The following is a 23,590-nucleotide window of genomic DNA, read 5'->3' on the forward strand; positions in this document are numbered from 1 at the left end:
CGTGAAATAATGTTGAACCTATTTAAACTGGTGGCAAGAGAAGTGATTATAGTCATTATTCGATGCCAGGTTGGTGTGCCATCTTGCGGTCATTTCCATGAATGCTGACTGCATTTTTTAGCTCCCATAAGGACTGAACTTCTATACCGGTCTCTTTTCTCTGACTTTGGGAAACTTTCTAACTTCAGTCCAGCCCTCATGAAGATAACTGTTAATGTTTCATGACTTTTCTCATAGTAAATTCTTATATACAGAGAATTTAACTGTTAATTTTATTGTTTTAAAATAGGCATGCGTAAAAGGTTAAATTGTAGTTAGCTATGAAAAATAATATAATGACGTTTTGCTATTCTTCTTCATTGCAGAAAGAGAATCTCCTCATGGACAACATAACCTTTCAAGGTTGTTTTATGAGACACCACCAAGCTTACTTGCAAAATTATTTTTTTCTCTGTAAATTATATCTTCTGCGTATGCAATAAATAAATTATTACCAATGACGAATATTTTTCAAAATTTTTTTTAAGTAATAAATCAAATACGCAGTAAAAGTTGCTATGCTCGTTCGAAATAAAAAACAATGGCTTTAAATTTGATTCGGAACTGTTCGAATCTCTCCGGGTACATTCGAGTATGCTCCGAACAGACGAAACAAACCGATTGGAGCCGAAAATGACATGTATTACTATTCTGCACACGACGATAAGCAGGATGGTTTTGAAGTTCTTTATATTAGTTTATATTTATCACATTTATATATTAAATACCCCAATGTAAAAAATATTCTTTTAAACGAAATTTTAACTTAGTAAAACTACCATGGGTGTTGTTGGATTGTGGAACATCGTTACACCATTAAGTAAAACAATACCTGTATACGAATTAAGGGGAAAAACTGTTGCTGTGGACCTTAGTTGTTGGATTGTTGATAGTCAAAATGCTGGTCCTGATGACGGATCAAATAAACATTTGCGGTAAATGTCATACATATTTCTTTAATTTTTTTGAAAATGCATCACCATTTATTAATTACATTCAACTGTTAGTTGTCCATGTAATTCTTTATATACGTTTTTTGTTTCTTATTCAATGATGATTTATTATTACTTGTTGATATATAAAATCAATTGTTTCTTCTTCAATCAAATGTTTAATCTAATTTTAATATATATTCATGATGTTAGTGATTATCCTATGAAATGAACTAACACTATCTTGCTTAATGTTTACAGATTAATTTATGATATCTGCGATATTTACTAGATGAATAATTTAGTCATGATTTTATTGATTGGTCTGTTTTAGGGCCATATATTTTCGTACCATGGCTTTATTATTAAATGGAATAAATCCGGTATTCGTACTTGAAGGAACTGCTCCAGTCTTGAAGCATGATATTATACGAGAGAGAAATCAAAATCGTAAACACAATAAAAATGAAGATAAAAAAGGAAAAAAGGGCCAATCTCAAAGAGCTAATGGTGGACGAGGCCATGTATTCAATAATGTTGTAAATGAATGTAAAACTTTGTTGAAGTTAATAGGTTTGACTTGTATAAGAGCTCATGGTGAAGCAGAAGCAATGTGTGCTTATTTGAATCAAGATGGAGTAAGTTAAATAACTTAATAACACAATTAAAAAACTGGTTTTACTTGTATTAATAGAAGTGTTTAACGCTTCAATTGTTGTCTTTCTTATTACTACAATTTCTATTTTTTTATGAAAATTATAGATGGTTGATGGATGCATTACACAAGATTCAGACTGTTTCCTGTATGGGGCAAAAGTAGTATACAGAAATTTAGCTTTCAGCCAGAAATCTGGCCTTGGTTGTTCAGTTGAGGAACATTCAATGGATAGAATCGAAAAAATTTACAACCTTGGTCGGAACAAAATGATCGGAATGGCCTTACTCTGTGGATGTGATTATGGACCAGGTGTTCCAGGTGTTGGCAAAGAAGGAGCTATCAAATTGTTAAGGGCTGCTGATGAAAAAGATATCCTAACAAGGTTAGAAACTAGAATTATTAGTCAATTTATTTGACTTATTAATTTGACTATAATAATTCGTGCTTTTGTCAGGTTAAAAAGTTGGAAAACTGATGGAAGCATTTATAAACTCGAAACTGCAGTTGCAGCTTCAAAAAATATGTCTGAGTATGTGTCAATTATTTTTAATGTTTTTTTATTATTATTGATAAATTAATGTTATAAATGGCTTACAAAATTTTTTCTTCCAGTGAAATGAAAAAATTGATCTCAAACGAGCTTTCGATACGAAAAAAGTGTGTTGCAATTGATAATTTTCCAATGCAAGAACTTATTGATGAATTTAAAATTCGTAGAGGACAAGTACCTACGAAAATTGATAAATGGGACTGTCCAAACATATCTGAATTAATTGTAAGTACAAATAGAATGTCATATATCGATGATTTATAATTTAGATTCATAACAACGATCATATATTTGCTTTTTAATTATAACAGAAATTTATGGAAAAAAAATTGAAATGGAAACCCGTTTATGCTTTGCTAAAGACTTGTCCTCTTTTAATTCGATGGTACGTGGATAATTTATACCATTTTCCTTCTCGAGTAACAATGACTATGAGGAATCAAATTTGTCCAAAAGAAATAAAGAGAGTACGAAACCAACAATCAATTAATTATGTTGAAATTGAATGGGTGCTATCAGAAGAATTTGGTAATTTAATTGAACTTGAAGAAGAAGAGCATGAAAATAATCAAAGAAAAATGATTATTACAACTTATGAACTACAAGACCAGATAAAAAAACTTTTCCCTGACTTATATGAAGCCTACGAAACAAAAATTTCTCAAAAAAAAAAGCCTCGGAAAACATGTGCGCCACAAAGTAATGGTGACAATTTGATACAACCTTCAAAGAATTTTAAACAAAGAAAATGTAAATTGCATGACGAGAAAGATCGAAAAATTTATGAATTCTTTCCACAAAAAAAACGAATCAATTGCCAAAAAGATTTGAATTTATCAGTTAACTCCAAAAATGCATTAACTCAAATAAATGGTGTAGTAGAAGGTTTATTTAATGAATTGGCCGAAGAAGATTTTGCAACAGATGTAGAAGAAGATTCAATGGAAATGTCCCTAATTGTAGGAAAAGTCTGTCAATGTGTAGATAAAAATAAAAAAACTGATACTGTACCTATGACTGCACCAGTTGTTGAAGATAAAATTCAAGTTGATAACTGTGATGTAAACGTAAGTTTGAATAAATCTTGTGATTCATCTGATTTCGATATACCATATATACCATTGGGAGAACGAATAAAAAAATAAAAAACAAGTCTAATAAAAAGATTAAACACAGATAAAAAGTGTTAAATTTATATATGAAATTTGTAATAAATCATGTAACAGAATGAATAATAATAATAGTTTTCGAATTTATTAGTGATTCAACAAATATTCAAATAATGACAAAAATTTAATTGTCTAAAGATTAATAACTTTTTTATATTAATATACCTAAAAATTTAAAATAATTTTATAAGTGAATATTCAATTTTTATAACATCAATACAATTTATATACATATTTACTAGATAAATAATAACAATTTACATAAATATCGAGTTAATCTCAATTCTTAAAGGCCAATTTAATTAGTTTAACTATTAGAAATGTTCACCTTTGTAGAATTAATTTACAAAGTATAGTAAAATTTTTTATATAAATTTATGAATGTGCAACTTTTATTATGAACTATAAAAAAATGAATAATATAATTCAATAGGCCTATATAATCGATTTATATTTTATTAGTTAGTAATTATAAAAAAACAGATTTTTCAACAAATATAGAAAATCAGTTGAGCTGTATCAGTATGTGATTCAAAAGTAATTGTTGAAAAAATCATTTCTATACATATTGTTATGTAAAAAAATGTTCATCGATAAAATATACCTATGTTAATTACTTTCACTAGTGGCCAACTTAATTTAATTTGTATACATACTAGCGGCTATAAACTTCTGTTAATTTTATCTATCAATATACAATAATAGTCATTTTGTTAACATCAAAATAAATAGCTTAATCAATTTAATAAATGCAATACAAGGTGTATAGCCATATCTAAAGACTTGCGTTAAACGTACTGGACTTCACTGTTTAATTATGTTATCAATTAATCATTGCACTTTATAACTCTTTTTTATGTTTCTTATACATATAATTTGTGCTTAAATGCAAAGACAATTAATTTATCCAACAATTTAATCTATTTTTATTGAAAAATAATCAGCTATTCAGATGACATTAATTGAACATTGTCATCTGCTGATCTGTGAAGTCGTCGAACCTCAGTTAGTGTTCTAATTGGTGTAGGATTTAACAAAGAAAACGTATGCGAATGACGATCTGTAAAATAAAGTGACACTAATTTTAAAAAATACAATTAATCAATCAATAACCAATACTTTTCATTTTTTGTATGATAGACAATTTTTAAAATCTTTTCATGTAAGCAACTTGACAGCAATGTAATTTATCAATTAATTAATCAATCGCTTGAGCATGTAAATTTTACATTATATGATTAACTTTATAATTACTGATCGAATTAATATAACAGCACTGACCTCTATTATCATTCGACGGTTCGCTCACCGACAATGCATTAGGATCTGCCACATGACTTCTTTTACAATAACTAGCCTTTGAGGGACTGGTGGTGCTTTTATAACGAGTTGCCGTTGCACATGAATTATCGGAGTTCATGGGGATTGAATTAAATGGAAATGCCGGGGAATGAGGCCAAGAAGCTGGTGGTGGACTACGAACTAGATGTTCATGTACCTGAGCCAGCGTTAAGGGATCAGCATCCCCCAATTCCTGAGACATCAAAATTGCATCGTCTGATTCTGACTCTTCTGCTGATTCGATCAGACTCTCTCGACTTGCCAAAATCTATGACAATAAGTTGTTTCATTCATTAATACTAATGAATTATTACATTGTCCAATTACGTGTCAATAAATCATAAGCCTCTAATAAATATCAATTATAATATTATATAAATTATAATGAATTATGCCAATATTATTATAAATCTTTACATAAGTATTTTAGGACAAGCATAAATTAATTAATTAACAGAAATGATAATCGATGGATTTTCCTTGACCTCTTCGTATGTTTTATGACAATAAGTATTAACTTCATTGTTCTTATTTTTTTTATATATTTTATTAGTGCAATAAAAAAAAAATTTACTTTATTCCTTTTCAAATTTATTTTTATGCACTCCTTAACCTTGCTATGCATATAGATAAAGTATATATTACAGCATTAGATATAAATAACATTTTCAACTATCAGAAAGTTTTTTCTCAAGTCTATTGTATGAGCTCTTGGGCATAAAATAGACCTGATACTAGTCACAAGCAACAACTATAGTTACTATTGATTTACAATACAATATTAATGATAATTTCGTTTAAATAATAGAAATAATAAATTATTTATTATCAGTAGACTCCAATTAAATTGTATTTTACATCTGTCATTAATTTTTAACTTTACAAAGAGTTTACTCATTGAATTAATTTTATTTTATTCCAATGGAAATTTATTGAATGAAATGGATTTCACTGGTATTTATAAACAATGTCTATGTATAATATATACATATTTAAAAAATTATTATTCCATGAGTTCAGTTCATAAAATTTTAACTGCACTTTGAATATATTTTATATAATTGACTCTGCATGTAATAAATGACTCTGGCTTTTCTGATAATATTAATATTATGAATAATTAACTATTATTAGAGTTACAGTTATATCTGTAAAGTGTTTTTCATTTTTTTTTCAACATAATTCATTGTAATTTTATATTTTCTATATTTAATTTAGCAGAAATTTTTTTCTGAAGAATTCAAAAGTTATCCAGCAATCAAGATAAAAACAGCATTTTCATGTTGATGTAATTTAACATAATCATGCAATATATTACCTGAAGAAAAGGATTGTCCTGACGACTTAATCGTAAAGCTTCCATATCCTGATCAATGTTGCGCGTTCGACCAGGAGTTAAGGTCAAAATTGAATGCGATGGTGATGATTGACTGACTGAAGGAGATAATATCACGTCAACAGCAGTCACACTCAAGCTTGATGGAATTCTATTTGAAACGACCGCTACGAATGATGAATGGATAATTAAACAATACTGTTTTATTTATTCTTCAGAGAAAAACGATCCTGATTGATGATAATTAATGATAACATTTAAGAATGGTTTATTTAATTTATAAACTTCATTAAAATAATAATAACATTACCAAGAGTTTCCACTCGTGCTGTTTTTTCCATTTCCTCTTCATTTGAATTCATTCCAGTGATCAAACGTTTTGGTTTAAAGAGACTTGACAAAAATGCAACACCTTTTCGTTTGATACGATTAAATTTTTGGGTATTTACCGGTGACGATACGTTTATCATACTTATGTTTAATTATTTCGAGGAAAAAATTTTAAATTATGAATGAAACTTTGATTAAATAAAATAATAACTATCGATGAATAGTAATGTAACATTGCATTTACTATTCCACCAGACACCCCTTTAAAAAATAATTTGGGTATTCAAAATTTTTTATAATAAAATCAATCAATTAGAATTCAACTAAAATTAAACAACAATATTTGTAAATTAATCACTTTTTAGTGTTACATAGGTATAATCAAGTATGACTAATTTTCAGAGCATTAGTTTGTCCTGCATAGTCACAGAGGGTTGAACAGAATACTAACAGCCGTATAGGGGTGATAGGTTTGTGGTAGTTTTTCTTCTACGTCAGTATGAATGATTCTGCGCAACTGCAAATCTAAAGTCAACAATATTGGCTTAGAAAGATAACATTGATATAAAATATGCAAAAGTTTTTAATGAAATAAAATATAAGTAAAAAAATTACAATATAAATAAGGCTTGTAAAAATACGTTTTTTAATTTTCCAATTGAAAACATTGAACAAAAACTATTGGACTCGACCATTATAATGCGATCAATTATTTTATCCAGTTCCTCACAATGTGATTCCATTCAAAAAAGTATTCTAAAAAGTCGTGCTAATTACAGCATGGATAACTGACTGTAGTCAAAATTTATTTTTAGTTTTTTTAAATAGATATGAATAATGAAATAAAATTGGATTTTATAAATGTTAAATTTTCGTTTATTATGAAAAATTTTTGATACATTTATTTAGATGTAGTATAAAATGCAAATTCTATCATCAATTCAAGTACATATTAAAATAATAATTTAACTAAAATTATTCCAATTATTCAACTTACTGATCTACATACATTGAAAACGTAAAATTCTTCTCAACTACCAATTATTTATCACTCAATAAAAATTACGAATAATCAATTAAAAATTTATTTATTTAATTGTTTTGTTATTTGTGATATAAAGTCGAGTAAAAAATTGTTTATAGGAAGACAATACAGATAACAATGGCGTAACAGTGGTGTAATTTAATTTAGTACGACACGACTTCTACATCTAGATAATATGAACTTCATGATTTTAAAATCATCGCAATCACATTACACAAATAGTCTAAAGCATTGAACAGATATTTAATAAATAAAAATCGACAGTAACATTTATGTTCTTCAAGTGATTGATATCACTTTTACATACCTATTATGCATTAATAATTTATACTTGTTAAAACATAAAAATTAATTTAATTATAAATTCAAAAGTACGATTAGGGAAACATACATTTTATCGGTAGCAACGGAGCTAATTAATCAAAACTTAATGAAAAAAATTCATTACAAAAATAACTCTTATTGTAACAATAACAATAACAATAACTAACAACAATAATCAATCAATGAAAATAAATAAATTGATAGTTATAATTACTCGGTATTTTTTTTCTAATAATCAATTAATTAAAAACTTAATTGCACTAATTTAAAATCTAAAAACTGCTAAATTAACAGATAAAAATTTATATTGGCTCAATACAGAAATTTTTAACGAATATTTTTTAAAAAAATCACTGAAAAAATAAAATTTATTTTTGTTTGGAATTAAGTATAGATAAAAAAAACTTTTGCATTGATCCAATACATATGTATGTATGTATATATATATATATATATATATATATATATATATATATATATATCTGATATTGACAGAATTACTTTTACATTGAAAAAGAATAGCTATAAAAATAAAAAAAATTATATATATCTATATAATTCTATCTAATTAAAGTGAAAAAAAAATTTCACTAAATGTAAGTAACATGAACAAATAATGAAAAGATATTTGTCCATTTAAGTAATTCATAATAATGAAATTCTGAGAGATTCATTATTAATTCACGGTTATAGTAAACGGTTATCAGTTATTTACAGTCACATGATATATTTTATATTACAGATTAAACGAAAATTATCATAGCTGTTTGACAGAGGCAGTTTATGGCAGTGACCGAAGTCAGAGTAGATATATATTGTCTTAAGAACCAAGATTTATCAGGATAAAACATTTACCTCACGTGGTGACTCACATACATTTAATACATTACTGATTGAATTAGATGATACTTGGCTTTGTGCTTCTGATTGCGCTTGTCGTATGGCTTCTTTATAAGGACCTCTTTTTTTTTTGTTATAACGTGCCTAGAGAAAATGATATCAATAGTTAATTTTAATCATTACAAAATTACTATGTGATGATTAAATAAAGATAGAAATACCTTGAATGTTTCGAGAAAAGGACTTAAACGATCACATGACATTAAAGAACATGTTGATGATCCATACCATGCAACATGGGCCTGGGCTCCAGATGATGTTCCATCTTCTTTACAAGAGACAGATATACTTAAAACCTATAAAAACAGATTGATTAAAATTTCTTATTTACTTGATGGTTTCAATTCATTGATCAACACGTTGCATGCCACGTGAATTATCAATAATCTTTGATATATTTCAAGATAAAGCTTCTTCGGTCACGATATTCACAATATCAATTTTCATTCGAGTTTAAATTCCATATCTTTACATTGATAGAGTAAAAATAATAACAGCTGAGATAACACAAAATGTTTTCAGTTTTAAGGCATTATTTGAAAAGCTAAAAAAAGTTTTAAGAATTCAAAATATTTGTGCTATTCAACACAATGAACTATTATTCTTTATTATAAATAAGTTTCGTGTTAATTAAAAAGTTGACTAACCTTTCCAGGCCACCATGGAAATCCGTGAATTTTTCCCCAAACAATATCTCCAACATCCATTCTCCTTCCGGTAGCTGTAAGACAATGTTCTACAGATGTCGTAGAAAAAGGAATGGAAAGTGGAGATGAAGATGAAGAAAAATTAGAAATACCATTGTTTTCGTCAATTTTATTTTTCAGCTTCTGTGCAGGCTTTGTTTCTGAATCTGGTTCAGTTTCACTCATTTCCTCACTACTTGTAATAGGAGTTTTGCAATCTGAAGACGTGTTGCTTGATGAATAATTACATCGAGTATACGCATTAGCATTTAGGCGTCTTAAAGATATACATAATTTTTGTTTCAAACATTGCTCTTTAATAGCTGTATAAGATTCACTTTCAGAGAAATCATTCAAGTTTTTCTTTTGATGTTGTTTATCTAATGCAGGAAATAAATTTAATTCTTTGGTCTCGTTGTTAGCATCTTTCTGTAATACCTCTTGACTTTTGTGTTGCTTTCGTCCTTCTTTATGCTTCTTTTTGTGCTTATCTTTGTGTTTTCGTCGATGATATAATACAGGTGGATCACATGTTGAATTATATCTTGAGGAAGTACTCAAAGGTGATCTTGCTGGTGATACTCCACCATTAGATATTTTCTTCTGAGCTTCTTTCTTGGCCTTTTTTAATGCTTTTTTTGCAGCTTTAGCACATGCTAAGTCTTTATGATTAAACTTTGTCGCATCAACTGATTTTTGGCACTCTTTATCTTCATTACTATCGACATTATTTATTACATTTTCGTCGATAACTGTGCCATCTTCGCTGTCTTGAGGTTTTTTTTCCTCATCGTCTTCCTCATTATCATCAATTTCACTGGATGGATTTTTCGTTTTTGAAGGTATTTTTAAAACGGTACCTTCTCCTTGCGATCCAAATGATATTTTTATAACAGGTGTGGCTCTTGGTGATTTTATCACATCTTCAAAAATAGTTTCATCCCACAGATCTTCCATAGAGCCAACAGATCGTTTTTTTCTTATCCTCCTACTAGATTTGCTTTTTATTGTTGAATCTGCTGCTGCCAAAGTCTTCTCTTCTAGCATTCCGTCATTATCAAATATCTTATCATCACCATCAACAGCAAAATTATTCAACCTGCTTGGAGTGGCATCATCTTTATCGCATGAGCCACCAGAATTATCGTTCGACCAACTTAATCCTACATTTTCTTTTAATTCATTTTTACTACAATCGTTTTTTTTACTAAAATCCAGTCTAGAAATTTTTGGAATCAATGAAGAAAAATAATTGCTTGATTCACTGCTGCCTTGATCTGATTGTTGTTGAATCCGACGCTCACTCCGTCTCACTCCAGATGCTAATGGCTCTGAATCAAGATTATCTTTGGAATTATCGAATTTTCGTTTTTTCCCTAAATCCACATTTTCATTTTTTTCATTACAAATAGATCGACATTTATTGCATAATACTTGTCTAGGACGTAATCTCACTGTCGGTCGAGTATTTTTATACTTGACTGAAGGATTTACGTTCTTCTTAGGCTCCTGTGGCTTCACTTTCGATATTTCAGGTTCTTGAAAGTATGTGAAACGAGCCGCTAATGCACTCAATTTGTCGCCATCGGTATCTGTTGTAGGTTTTGGTGGATTTATACCGCAAGGCAATCCCCTGATAACAGAATCAAACATTTATTTGTGTAAACGCGAATATAAGTGATAAAAACACACAATGAATCATTATGAATCATTCAATGCGTATAATTCAAATGATCAAAAGTTAAATTTATGTTTAAAACTACAGTCAATTGGATAACTAAATGACATTTGAATGATGTAAAAGCATGTTCTTTATAAATATTGAATGATTTTTTTAATGAATGCCTCATTTTTGATGTAGAAATACGCAAAGACGTCACTTTTAAAGTCCGTATGTGATACGACGTTACGAAGCTTATTTTGTGATATTTTTTAATTGGAATAATTGGGAGAATGAAAATAAAGTACAATAAATTATAAAATAGCTTAATTGTATTGTTTTGATGATAAAATTTTTATTTTCTATGAAAATTGCAAAATTTCGGCCGCTTGGTTTGATTAAATATAAATGAAAATGCTTACTTTTTATTAACATCAAGTAAAGCACCCTGGAAAGACCTAACTCCATTTATAAAACTGACTACAATAATATCTGGTAGAGCTGATTCTACGGTTACGACAATTTGATCACCTTTGGCAATTGTTAAAGTGGAAAGTAATTCGGTGCCCGCCATGTTGAAGTAAATAATTATAACAATCTATTCATTTACTTCACTATAATTTCGTTTATACCGCATGTATACATTTAATTGAAGCTTAAAATTGAATCAGCTGAGTGATACAACAGCGTAACCATCTTTAAAAAGTTGCTAAGGTTAAGTATCAACACGAATATTTCAAATGCATAAATTTACATAAACCCTATTCAACTACAAAGCACACCTTTGCCACTGATTTCATGGCATCCCAATCCCCCAAGCTGCTCCAAAGACCTCTCAACATGAAGGTAGAGACTCACTGCGGTGAAATCGATAACTAAAATTTGTCAATGGAATTTTTTACGTTCTAAAGGGTAAGGGGGTGTCACGCGTAAAGAGTTAATTCATTCATAATGAGATTTTTTATTCACCACTTGATAAACTTTTAATGTAATGTCGGTTTTATTTATTCTCAACCAGTTTTTGATAAAAAATTCTAATTCAATATTCATAAAAATTATTCGTCTGATGCTAACTATGAAATATAATAATTAAAATACATATTTATACCTTTGTTTATTTTTTCAACACTTTAATAAATGTTTCTCTTGGTAGAGTTATATTTCCTACCATTCTCAACTTCTTCTTCCCTTCATTTTGCTGAGCTAAAAGTTTTCTTCTTCGTTGCATGTCTCCACCAGATTTCTAGATTAAAAACGCTTTTTTAAGATCAATATTATACATAATATTATATTAGTTTAAGGAATAAGGATGAATTTTACTAGTTTTCCAGTGATGTCCTTCCTATAAGGTTTGAGATTTTCTCGGGCTAATACTTTTACACCCACAGTTACTTGAATCGCAATCAAGAACTGTTGTCGAGGAATTATATCCAATAATTTAGCAGCTAGACGCTTTGCAGATCCTGTTGCTTTCGATGCATGAACAATTGTACTAAGTTCTTCAACTGGCATTCCGTTGAGTAAGACATTCATCTACAAATTATCAGAACAAAATTTCATTTATTCAGTATTATTTAACTGGTACAAATATTTTTTACTTACTTTAACAATATCAGTTACTTCATACCCATAATCTTCATAATCAAAACTTGCAAACCCTGAAGTAATAGATTTTAACGAGTCATGGAAGTCAATTATTACTTCATTTAATGGTAAAACGTATTGCAATATCATTCTTTTGGTATCCAAGTGTTTTGATGATTGTTGAACACCTCTCTTGTTTTCGCAAAGGCTCATTATAGTTCTCACATGTTGTTCTAAAATCAATTATATATTATTTAAAAATCGTTTATCTTAAGTTTATTAATTTAATTTAATACCTGGTGTAATAATTGTTCCTAAGACCATTGGTTCATAAAATTCTGAAACAATTTGTGGATTGGGAAAGAAAGAAGGATTATTGAAGAATATTTCATCACCACGATTTTCTTTAATATTTTGTTTGCCTATTATTTTTGCTTTATAAGTAACACTTGGAGATGTTATAATACTAGCTGTCTCGTGTTCTTGTTCAAGTCTTTGACAAAACACCTCCATATGAAGCAATCCTAAAAATCCTAAGCGCCATCCTTGACCAAGTGCAGGGCTAATCATACATCAAGCCTTATAAAAATCTGTACGATTCAATAAAATTTAATAAAGTATAATTATTGGATATTTACCTAGACTCAGGACTCATACTGACTGCACTATCATTAAGAACTAATTTTTCGATAGCACTTCGCAAAGCTAGATGTTGTGCTTGATCCACAGGATAAATTCCAGCAAAAACCATAGACTTCGGTGGAGAAAAACCAATAAGAGGTTCAACTGGCTCATTTTTTAAGTGAATTGTATCACCAATATGTGCTTCTTTTGATGTTTTCATGTGACAAGCAATACACCCTACTTGACCTGCGTAACTGAAATAAAACAAAATAAAAAAACATTATTTAATAATGCATGATTTTGTGTTTCATTTTATGCATAATTTTATTAAAGTTGAAAATTCACTTACAGAGTTTTAACAAGCTCTTCTTCAGGTCGAAGAAGCATAAGATGTTTCACTTCATATGATTTTCCAGTATGCAAAAAAGTAACATGTTGTTTCACCGATAAAGAACCTTCAGAAATGTAAATTAAGGAAATTGCACCTCTGTATCTATCATACCAGCTGTCAAATACTAAAGCGCGAAATGGTTTTGTTCGATCAACTGGAGGTGAAGGAATTTTTTCGATAATTGTCTCTAATAATTTATCAACACCAATACCCTGTTTTGCTGAAATCCTTAGTATTTCTTCTTTTTCAAAATCAAATAACGAAATCAGCTCATTAGTTACTCTTTCAGGATCTGCATTTTTTAAGTCTATTTTATTCAGGACTGGAATTATTACAAGATCTTTCCCAAAAGCCAGATAGAAATTAGCAACCGTCTGAGCTTGAACTCCTTCATTAGCATCGACTAAAAGAATCACACCTTGACATGCTGCTAATGATCTGTGTACTTCACTAGAGAAGTCTACATGACCTGGAGTATCAATTAGATTTAATAAATATTCAGTTCCTTTATAAACATACTTGAGAGATACTGTTTGAGCTTTTACAGTAATTCCTCGCTCTTTTTCTACTTGTAATTTATCCAGGATTTGAGCTCCAGAATTCACATTAATAGCTCCAGTTATTTCTAGTAGTCTGTCTGCTAGTGTACTTTTTCCATGATCAACATGAGCTATGATGCTGAAGTTTCGTATGTTCTCTATTGGAGTTTTGTATTCTTTCAACTCTTTGGCTTCAGTACAATATTTTTTATGTAAGGTATTATTACAGAATCTAATAAAATATTTTTTATAATTGTTTAATTAATTTTGTAATCATGATTTTAATTTATGTGTAATTTTCTCAACAATCTTTAATATTATTCATATTTGAAAAAATAAACAATTATTTACTTACTTGGATAATTTTACTACATGATTTTTTACCAACACACGTTTTAATGATGAATTAAATAAATGGATTATTGTTTTCTTAACACTCATTTTATTTTAATATAAAGTGTCAAAATACTATTAATTTACTAAGGTTTAAATTATCTACACGCATATTTCTCGTAAGACATTTCGACACTTTGAGGTTTTAAAATTCTAACCTAACTTCCAGGAGAATCAGCTGATTCCACGAGCCGGTTCCAAATTCACACGCCATACCCAAACAATTATGGCGATCAACACATTGTGTAGAACATTTAAATATTTTCGCTATACACAAGTGATTCCTTGTCATTTAGAGTTATTTAGTGTGAAATACCAAAAATTAAAACATTACATAACTCCACAGTGGATAAATTATAATCAAAATTTCTGTTCTAATGTATCTAACGTACCAGGGATTGAAGACCCCGTCAATCAAAAGAAAAAAAAGCCTTTTATACCAAGAATTACTCTCCTATTCGACAATAATGATCTTACTGTGACAACTTTGGAGCAAGCTGAAAAGTTAGCTAATCGAAGGAATATGAAATTAATAAAGATTGTCGATTTCGATGTTAAAACAGAAAGACCAATCTATAAATTAATGAGTATAAAAGATTTTATAAAGGAAGATAATCTCAGTAAAGCAGCAGCAAAAGTACAGAAAGAAAGATCACTAAAAGAAGACAAAACAATAACATTAAGTAGTAGAATAGCTAATCATGATTTAGAAGTTAAAATTAAGAGTATGCATAAAATGTTGAAAAGAAAACATGGAATTCGTGTCATTATTTCAATAGATAACAACCATGAAAAAGCAGTAAGTGTCTCAATATTTAAGCCAACCACTATTTACCACTACTTAGTATTTAAATTTCATTACTCTGTTGTTAATAAATGAATATTTTACAGGAATTTGTCAGGAATGAAATCATGAAAGCTTGTCCAGAACATGGAAAAATTATAAGCAATTCTGCAACTTCTTCATCGTTCCAAATTATTTTAAGACCCGACTTAGACAAGCTTCTAAATAAAACAGATGCTCAGGAAAAAACTGAAGAAAATGCTGGATGATTGTTAAAAACTGTAAGTCTTTAGTTTCTAAGATAAATCGCATAAGAAAAGTTTCTTATAACAAATATAAGTGGACTGAGAATGATTATGACTACACTTGGCGATTATAAGTACTTTTAAAAGTTAAGTTGTATTATAAGTTGTAAGTTAACTATTAGCATTATTCTCATTGTATGAAAAACTGGTCATGTAAATAAAGTGAAAATGCTTAACAGTTAATTTTCAAAACTATTTAATAAAAATAATATTACATGATAATAAAGTAATTAATAATCAATTATTAATGAAAAATTTTATCTTGAATAACATTACAATTATTACTAAAAATGTGCAAATATTCAATTTCAATATAAAAAATGGATATCTAAATGCACAAAAAGTATACATCACATTATTGTTTTACACGAATATTTTATGTGTGCTATTTGTTATATTCATCCTAAACTCATACTAACACTGTAAAAATTGATTCTTTGAATACACACATTCTGAACTAAAGTGGAAAAGGGGCAAAGTTGATGAGCCTGGAAATTTTTATTTAAAATAACATAAGAAATTAGTCTACTAAGACAATACTATGACTTAAATAAACATACTGATATATTTTTTTATGTCACTTAAAGAACAATAAAATTCATGACATTGATTATACTGAGAATGAACACAACATGAATCTCTCTCATCTAAACATTGTTTCGACTCATCCCCTTTTTTGTTTTAGATCAGAATTATATTTATAATACTGGACTTTCCAAGAATATTTCTTCTTCATAATAATACACACTTATTGACATTTTTGAGATATGTATGTGCGTTATATGATTTTCTTTCGATTAATGACATTAAAGAGTATATAGATGACTGACCGATAATAATATTTTTAACAAGGAATCATGGAACATTTTCGAAATTCTACAAGTCGTGTACAAGGTTTTCCATGTGGTCCATATGGATGTATTTGAATTCTCCTTGTTCGATGTTGGACTGCATTACCACAGGTCGCATGACAAGCAGACCATGATGACCAATGAGTTAATTTACAATCCACTGAAACTAAATTCGTTAAATATTTGTAATTTTACTCGTATATTCTATACAGTATAGATAAAATTCATTCACATACCTCCATTGTCTTCCCAAACTGACTTTCGATCTCGATAGCGTTTACGACGTTCTCGACTTCCTTTTGCTGATGTCATAAATGAGAAAATGGATATTTTATCAGATGAATACAGATGAGAAGTTCAATTATTGTTACTTACAGCAGTTTGGTAGATTATGACACTTCTTTCGCCTTATCAATTTTGTTGGACACCGTTTTCCACCATTTCTTGCAGGCACCTATTAAAATAAAAAAATTCATTTAGAACAAAAATTATTTATATTTGAATATAAATTATTCCATTTTTTATATATACATACTAAAATTGATCTAGTAATAGTTGTATAACCCCGACATTCATTACAAGGGGTCCATTCACTCCATTCTGATACTTGACAATCGACCTTTCCACTTCCATGATACTCTTGTGTTGTTGTGATCACTTGACTGCCCGCTGGAATTCCATTGAAATCTTCTGACTCTTCTGAGTCTAAAATATTAAAATTTTTTGTTAATTGTCATTCGAAAAATCTATTTTAATTAATATCATAAATAAAAGTTAATAATGATAAAATATTAATTCATAAAGTATTTGAATCACCAAATTTATCACGTTTGGATTTTTTACTTCGTTCATTTTGAACAGGAATATGATAACTAAGAACGCTACTGAGATAGACTTTATAATCCTTTGGCGTGTCTAATGGTGTTAATTTTTTTCCTCCTTTTATTAATTGGATGAGTAAGCGTGAAATGCAAATATTTTTTTATAACAATACAATGCAATCATATCTTTATAATAAAATGAGATTAGTTTATTGTAAACTAGAGAGTTAAATTATAAATTAAAATTAGTCAAACTCACTTCGTATATCAATGCAAACATTTGTGCATTCCTTGACTGTCTGAAAATTATTTCGATTCCCATCACATCCTCCATAATTGAAAAATTTACATTGATTTGTCGAACTGTTAAAGTAAACACGCTTCAAACTCATCCCACAAGATCCGGTTATTTTGGGTTCTTTACAAATTTCTGAAAATAGATTAAAATATTCCTGTCAATGATGCATCAAAGAAGATGAACGAAAGCTGATATCAGCGAAGCATTATATTTATTTTAAAATATGTTTTCATACCCTCAGCTTCTTCTGGTGTAATTCCACAGCTGAGTATTTTAGCAGTGCAATTAACACTTTGTACTCTACATTCCCATAAACCTTCAGAAGAATCACTCACTGGGCGACGAGATCTTGTTTTCGTTCCAGGACCACAAGTAGATGAACATGGAGACCATAAACTCCATTCTTCATAATTTTCTGATGGGCAATTCTAGAAAATGAATGTTCAGAATATTTAATAATATAATTTTTCATTAAGAATTAACTCATACTATAAAAAATTGATTTAATTTATTGCTTCTTATGATGAGAAAATCGATCCATGATGAAAGAGTGACGTGACAAATGCCAATGTCTTATGGATCACAACGAGAAATGGCGCAGGGAAGACTGTTGAATGATGCGGTTAATTGATGCATCGAATGCATTAGTTATGGTGTTAATTCAATGACAATTGCTGTACTATAGTACTTTTTATTCTTCATTTATTTTATGATGGATAAAATTGAATTTTCTTCAGTTTAAAAATTGTTTTTATTTTTATTCCTCACCTGCAACCATTCTTCGGTTACCTCGACGTCGTCGTTCATCACATTTGTCTCGTACTCGTCTCCTTCATCATCTCCATCATCATCTTCATTTTCATCATCATCATCTTCTTCAATTATTTCGCTTACCCTTTCCATTTCTTCACTCTCACAAGGATTATTCTCACAATCGATCGTTTGTTGAAGTTCAGGTCCATTAGCGATAGACTTGCAATATTTGCGGTTTTTTTTGTGAATGAAATTGCGTGATCGAGTCTTGCTGCCATCGCCACAAGTAGTTGTACAAGAGCTCCAATCAGTCCATTCACTTAGTTCACAGGCCGGAGTTTCAAGAATTGTTCCTTTCTGGTCACGACCATTGCTAATGATTGTTATAGAAGAATTATTTTATTAGAATTACACCTTTGAATTTAAAAAACAAAATTTAAGAATTGAATTTGATTTTTTTTTGTACAAAGTAATAATATTATAAGTTTACTACCATTCTGGATTATTTGAATAACAATCTCCACGGTCTGTTAGAGTTGCATTACAATTATTTGTAGCAGCGGCAGTTTTGTCCTTGTAATTTCGTTGTCTAAGTCTGGTTCCTCGCCCACAAGATGTCGAGCATGGTCCCCAATTGCTCCAAGTTGTTGTTCTACAGGCTTCTGTTTACAACATTGTCAACTTTAGTAACTTCAAAGCTTACTCCAAATTATATGAGTTTAATTAAGTTAAATTCAATGACTTATATGAATAGTCGCTTGAATCATAATTCATTTCATTTCATTCACCAATTTTGACATGAATAAATCTACAAAAAAAAATCTACATTAAAATAAATGAGTTCATATGATAAAAGATGAGTGTTAAATTCAAAAAAAAATAATTATAATAAAAAAAACAAGATGAAGTGAATGAAATTAAAATAAAAGAATAAATAATACTTGCTATTTCTACGCCTTTTACGTTTATGTTCTTTTTTATTTTTATGATTATTGTCACCACCTGAATTGACAGGAGGACTAGAAGATTCATTACAAGCTTTTTCATACAGTCGTTGTCGACTGAGATGAAGCTTTGCCATAGGTTTCATATCCATCCCAAGAGGGTCGTAGAAAGGTGATCGTGTGTCATTTGGCCAACTAGACGTTATCCTTCTTATGGGTTCAGGAGGATCTGATGGAGCGTCAGGTGACTACGAACATCATTATATTCATCTTTAGACATTTATTCGATGGAGAAATTTCCAAGGAAAATGAAAGATCATGTCAGTAAATCTAACATGAAGCAAAGGAACTGAGGCAAAGGAAACATGAAACTTGACAGTCTGATTTCTTGCATTTTTTAAAAATACATAAAATGATAGACAATTATAAAAGTGAGAGAAAAAGTAAAAAAAAAATTTATTCACTCACCATATACGTAATACCGTCGTCTGTGCCAGCATCGATTGGATATAAATTGAGTTCTTTATGTTCGATCCATGAACAATTCGATAAACAGAGTTCAAGTCCAGATACACCAACAATCCAATCAGGTGAAGGAACTAAATATATTAAATCAATATACTATTTTAATCGGTATAGACATATAATAAATAATTATTTCTCCTTAATTTTTCCCATTAAAAAAAGTCTATTTTATGAGCAGTTCATTGTCTTCAATAAGCTTTTTTTTGTTTTCATCTCTACTGGGGAGTAGTATTGTTTTTTTATAACATACTTCACTAACAAGATAATTATCCTTATTAAATATACTATTATTTAGTATAACATTGTTAAATCTCATAATTATGAACGTTGAAAGATATCAAATTATACAAACATGCAATGGTATTTTACATTGTGAAACTAATATATAATTCAAAGACGGTAATTATAATAAAATATTCAGAATAGTTTCATCACGCAAGGTGATAGTCGGAGATAACACTCTTAATTTGCTCTTAATTATTACTTCAGTAAGTGGAATAAATTAAAGCGACTGAAAGAATTTACAATTGCATTAAGTTTTTCAATGAAATAGAAAATAATCAGGATTATTGTAATGAAGATTCATTCAGTAGACAAAAGAAAAAATTAAACTTGACTGTAAGTTGGTTTGTGGTGTTCTCTCAGTAAACCCGACTTTTATTTCTTTCATGACATAGAATATAAACCGTCTTATTAATTATTTTAAAATTAAAAAAGTATTCTAAAGAATATTTTTTATATTAAAAATCTACTTTCTCCATAAGCAATTGGATAATTAAAAAAAATTCATTTACCAATCATAGAAACTAATGACATCAAATGATGTCTCCTATCAACTCTGAACACAGCAAACGTCCTTCCTGTCACATTAGGATGACTTATTCCTCGTGCTTTAATTATTGTCCGAATATTTTCACTCTGAAATAATGATTATTGCAATAAACATCTTACATTTAACATCTTAAGCATGATCATCTTTAAATAAATTGATATTAAGCGAATAATTAAAAATAATTGGTGCTTGTTTCAATAAAAAAAAATAATAATTGGTGCTTTGTCTGTGCATTAATGAAAAGATACCTGATCTTTCAGTTCTGACTCTAATTTTCTCGTTGACCCAAACTCTGCCACTTGCTGAAGTCCTTCACTGGCAGTTTCATTGTATCTCCAGAATCTGTAATCGACTGTATGAGAAGCACCAATCACGTCTGAGAATCTAATAAGCCAACCTTTGCTTGGAAAATCCTATTCATTTGTCATTAAAAATGTGAAATTAAATAATAATTCTAATTGAAAAATGTAATAAAGATTTTCATTAAGTTATTTCACAATACCTTAGGATGAGTATTTCGTGACCAAAGACCTTCGAAAGTAACTTCATACTTGGCTTCATCGCAAGCACAGCATTCCGGAAGTACTGGTCCTGGATCATCGTACAGAGCTTTTGGATCTTGACAAATGGTTTTAACGAGATTCCCTTCATCCATATACACGGTTTCCGGTGTTTCCATTACAGTAGCTCTAATATTTCAAACAGAAAAAAATAAAAAATTGAAAATCAATATATTCTGTTTTTTATTTATTAAGCTTAAAGCACACTCATAAATTCACTGAGTTCCAACATTTTTCAACAATGAAAATGAACCATAATCCGCCTATAACAGTCTTTCTTCTAAGTTATATTTTTTATATTTAATTTAAATAAACAGAGAAATCATAACATAATCAGATTAACTCATACATTTGAATTTAATTTAAATTATGAAAAGGGTTTGTAGTAACTTATGATGCAGTTTATGAAAGAATAATTCAATGAAAAAACTAATGTCCTTTGTGCATTTTTAATTAATAGTAATTATGAAATCTAATACTTTACATTAATTCTTGTAAGTAAATGAATTGTTTTATGAAAATAATAAAATAAATATGGTTGAATAAATTATTAAATTAGGTACATGTGAAAGTCATCTTATGATTAATACTCAAGTGTTGCTGTGCCAGATGTTACCCATTTCATTCCAAGAAAGCATTCTATGGTAATTCTAATTTTTTAATATAATTCTTGATTCAATTCTACTAGTAAATTTTTATGAATCTACATGAATAGTAACATGATCAATAAAAGTTTTATTATCGAAGAAATAAGAAAAGATAAATAAAAAATAATTTAATTTCCTTTAGAGCTGAGTAAACTAATAACCAATTGATTTACTAGTTAATCAATACAAAATAAAGGTAAATAATCTTTCCATAAACCATCAACAAAGAAAATGGAAAAATGATCTAATTTAAAAAATTGTTCAATCAATATTAATTCACTTGTGGTAAATAAATTGAAAATACCTGATGAGAATACATCCACTTCCTTCTGGAGGACTTGTCCAAGCAACAGTAACATCTTCTTTCGGGATCATGGAAGTTTCCATGATACTATTGGGACACTTGTCAGAAAATTGACTAAGCATCTCATCAACTAGGTCGAACGTTCCTTCTGCAGTAGATGAGTCGTTTTTATTGTCTGCAGTCAATAAGAATCTTGTGAACTTTTGTGGTCCAATCTCTTGTGACTTATCACCTTCAATCGTCACTGCAAATAATTACCCACAAAAGTTAATTACAAAGATCAGAAATTTCAAAAGTTTCTAACAGAGAAGTTGAAGAGTTGAAATGAAATATTTGTTAATTGGATTCATTGAGCCGTGGTTTTAAGTGAAAAACGAATAAATACGAGAAATTTTATTGATTTATAATTTCAATAACTGTTTGGTGGTAGACTAAATTGGTTTCATTTAATTATTTATTTTTTGAGCAAATCAGAAACTAAAACTTGTTACAGGGTCACATCTCTAATCTATTTTTGCATTTAATATTTTATATCTTTCATCGAATTTTTTCATAACTTTGTATTCAATTAAATCTAAAGTAAAATGTGAGGAAAATTCTCTTGACGGGTTCCCAATTATAAGTAGTGAATAAATTGATCGGAATGAGAATGTCAGGATTGATAGGAGTTGAAATTTATGAAATGTAGTATAAATTTTTTAAACGCAGGAAAGTAAAGATTTTAAATAAATCATGCTTTATTTTATTTTCATCAATCCTACAAAATTTATTAGAAATTCAAATTTTTTCATCAATTTGTAGGAACATTTTGATGATTTATTTAAAATACATTTTATATTTATTAATGTCTGTAGAATTGTATGTTTTAAAATAAAACTACCTGAACAAGACGGGATTTACTGAAGCAAATAAAAAAGTTGGCTAATATTACATTCAATTCCGATTAAAAAAATATTATGTAACAATTATTCCATAATAATAATTTATATAGCAATTAAAATATAATTGACTAGCTTATGTTGGTATTAAGCAACCCATTTTTGTATCTAATTCTTTTTTTTTTTAAAAAAAAAAGCTATTTTATGAAGCTTATTTTTTCTCTTTATAATATTTTTGAATTATCATTGTATCTTATATCACTAGCTATTTAATTATATAAACGTATAAGTTTATTCTGCATTTCAAAGAATTATACGTCAATCCTCCATACCCAGTTATTCCTATGTCTGCTTTAATATTAAAGTTTAAACCCTACTTATATTTCTCTTAAATTAATAATCTTATTAGTACGACTCTAATATCTTTTCACGAATATTTCTTCAATTTTTATCTTGAGAAATTCATTAAAGTATACTGATAACTTAAATGATACATTTTTTTTACCCATTGGTTATCCAAGACTTCTAGATCATTGAAAAGGATGGAAAAGCAACATATCAAAGATATATAATTTGATATGTAAATT

General features: G+C 28.8%; 6 protein-coding genes across 12 annotated transcripts; 2 read left to right on the plus strand and 4 right to left on the minus strand.

Moving 5' to 3' along the window:
• The first annotated feature begins 672 nt into the window (after positions 1-672).
• Positions 673-3,354, plus strand: Gen (XPG-like endonuclease). Its single transcript, XM_035081225.1, has 6 exons — positions 673-974; positions 1,306-1,609; positions 1,734-2,011; positions 2,084-2,158; positions 2,242-2,404; positions 2,491-3,354. Exons 1-6 carry the CDS (start codon positions 820-822, stop codon positions 3,322-3,324), a joined length of 1,809 nt encoding a protein of 602 aa, XP_034937116.1. The 5' UTR covers positions 673-819; the 3' UTR covers positions 3,325-3,354.
• Positions 3,355-3,625: 271 nt separating this feature from the next.
• Positions 3,626-6,807, minus strand: LOC118065701 (uncharacterized). Of its 2 annotated transcripts, none has more exons than XM_035081160.1 (4): positions 6,336-6,807; positions 6,008-6,123; positions 4,630-4,957; positions 3,626-4,408 (listed from the first exon to the last, which is right to left on the minus strand). In XM_035081160.1, exons 1-4 carry the CDS (start codon positions 6,493-6,495, stop codon positions 4,293-4,295), a joined length of 720 nt encoding a protein of 239 aa, XP_034937051.1. In that variant the 5' UTR covers positions 6,496-6,807; the 3' UTR covers positions 3,626-4,292. The 2 variants fall into 2 exon arrangements, with proteins under 2 accessions (XP_034937051.1, XP_034937050.1); XM_035081159.1 differs by having other exon boundaries at positions 6,008-6,192.
• Positions 6,808-8,362: 1,555 nt separating this feature from the next.
• Positions 8,363-11,777, minus strand: LOC118065711 (PWWP domain-containing protein 2A-like). 2 transcript variants are annotated; one of them, XM_035081174.1, is made up of 5 exons: positions 11,393-11,777; positions 9,424-10,943; positions 9,272-9,345; positions 8,786-8,920; positions 8,363-8,708 (listed from the first exon to the last, which is right to left on the minus strand). In XM_035081174.1, the coding sequence occupies exons 1-5, from the start codon at positions 11,542-11,544 to the stop codon at positions 8,562-8,564; spliced, it is 2,028 nt and encodes a 675-aa protein (XP_034937065.1). In that variant the 5' UTR covers positions 11,545-11,777; the 3' UTR covers positions 8,363-8,561. The 2 variants fall into 2 exon arrangements, with proteins under 2 accessions (XP_034937065.1, XP_034937064.1); XM_035081173.1 differs by having other exon boundaries at positions 9,272-10,943.
• Positions 11,778-11,942: 165 nt separating this feature from the next.
• waw (Translation factor waclaw) lies at positions 11,943-14,698 on the minus strand. Its single transcript, XM_035081175.1, has 7 exons — positions 14,464-14,698; positions 13,528-14,340; positions 13,193-13,432; positions 12,851-13,116; positions 12,573-12,787; positions 12,291-12,503; positions 11,943-12,213 (listed from the first exon to the last, which is right to left on the minus strand). Exons 1-7 carry the CDS (start codon positions 14,547-14,549, stop codon positions 12,085-12,087), a joined length of 1,962 nt encoding a protein of 653 aa, XP_034937066.1. The 5' UTR covers positions 14,550-14,698; the 3' UTR covers positions 11,943-12,084.
• mIF3 (mitochondrial translation initiation factor 3) lies at positions 14,674-15,773 on the plus strand. The gene is made up of 2 exons (XM_035081176.1): positions 14,674-15,300; positions 15,393-15,773. Exons 1-2 carry the CDS (start codon positions 14,728-14,730, stop codon positions 15,552-15,554), a joined length of 735 nt encoding a protein of 244 aa, XP_034937067.1. The 5' UTR covers positions 14,674-14,727; the 3' UTR covers positions 15,555-15,773.
• Positions 15,774-15,868: 95 nt separating this feature from the next.
• Positions 15,869-22,372, minus strand: LOC118065748 (spondin-1). 5 transcript variants are annotated; one of them, XM_035081228.1, is made up of 15 exons: positions 22,126-22,372; positions 21,117-21,303; positions 20,863-21,027; positions 20,577-20,700; positions 19,726-19,856; positions 19,316-19,505; positions 18,807-18,975; positions 18,329-18,686; positions 17,796-17,988; positions 17,522-17,692; positions 17,258-17,380; positions 16,977-17,146; positions 16,817-16,895; positions 16,678-16,743; positions 15,869-16,607 (listed from the first exon to the last, which is right to left on the minus strand). In XM_035081228.1, the coding sequence occupies exons 1-15, from the start codon at positions 22,245-22,247 to the stop codon at positions 16,435-16,437; spliced, it is 2,421 nt and encodes an 806-aa protein (XP_034937119.1). In that variant the 5' UTR covers positions 22,248-22,372; the 3' UTR covers positions 15,869-16,434. The 5 variants fall into 5 exon arrangements, with proteins under 5 accessions (XP_034937119.1, XP_034937122.1, XP_034937118.1 ...); XM_035081231.1 differs by having other exon boundaries at positions 18,455-18,686; positions 19,259-19,505; XM_035081227.1 differs by having other exon boundaries at positions 15,869-16,601; positions 19,259-19,505.
• Positions 22,373-23,590: the final 1,218 nt, after the last annotated feature.

This window comes from Chelonus insularis, unplaced genomic scaffold (genome assembly GCF_013357705.1).
Source record: "Chelonus insularis isolate UGA/USDA-ARS -01 unplaced genomic scaffold, ASM1335770v1 contig_321_pilon, whole genome shotgun sequence".
In the NCBI taxonomy this organism is placed as follows: Eukaryota; Metazoa; Arthropoda; class Insecta; order Hymenoptera; family Braconidae; genus Chelonus; species Chelonus insularis.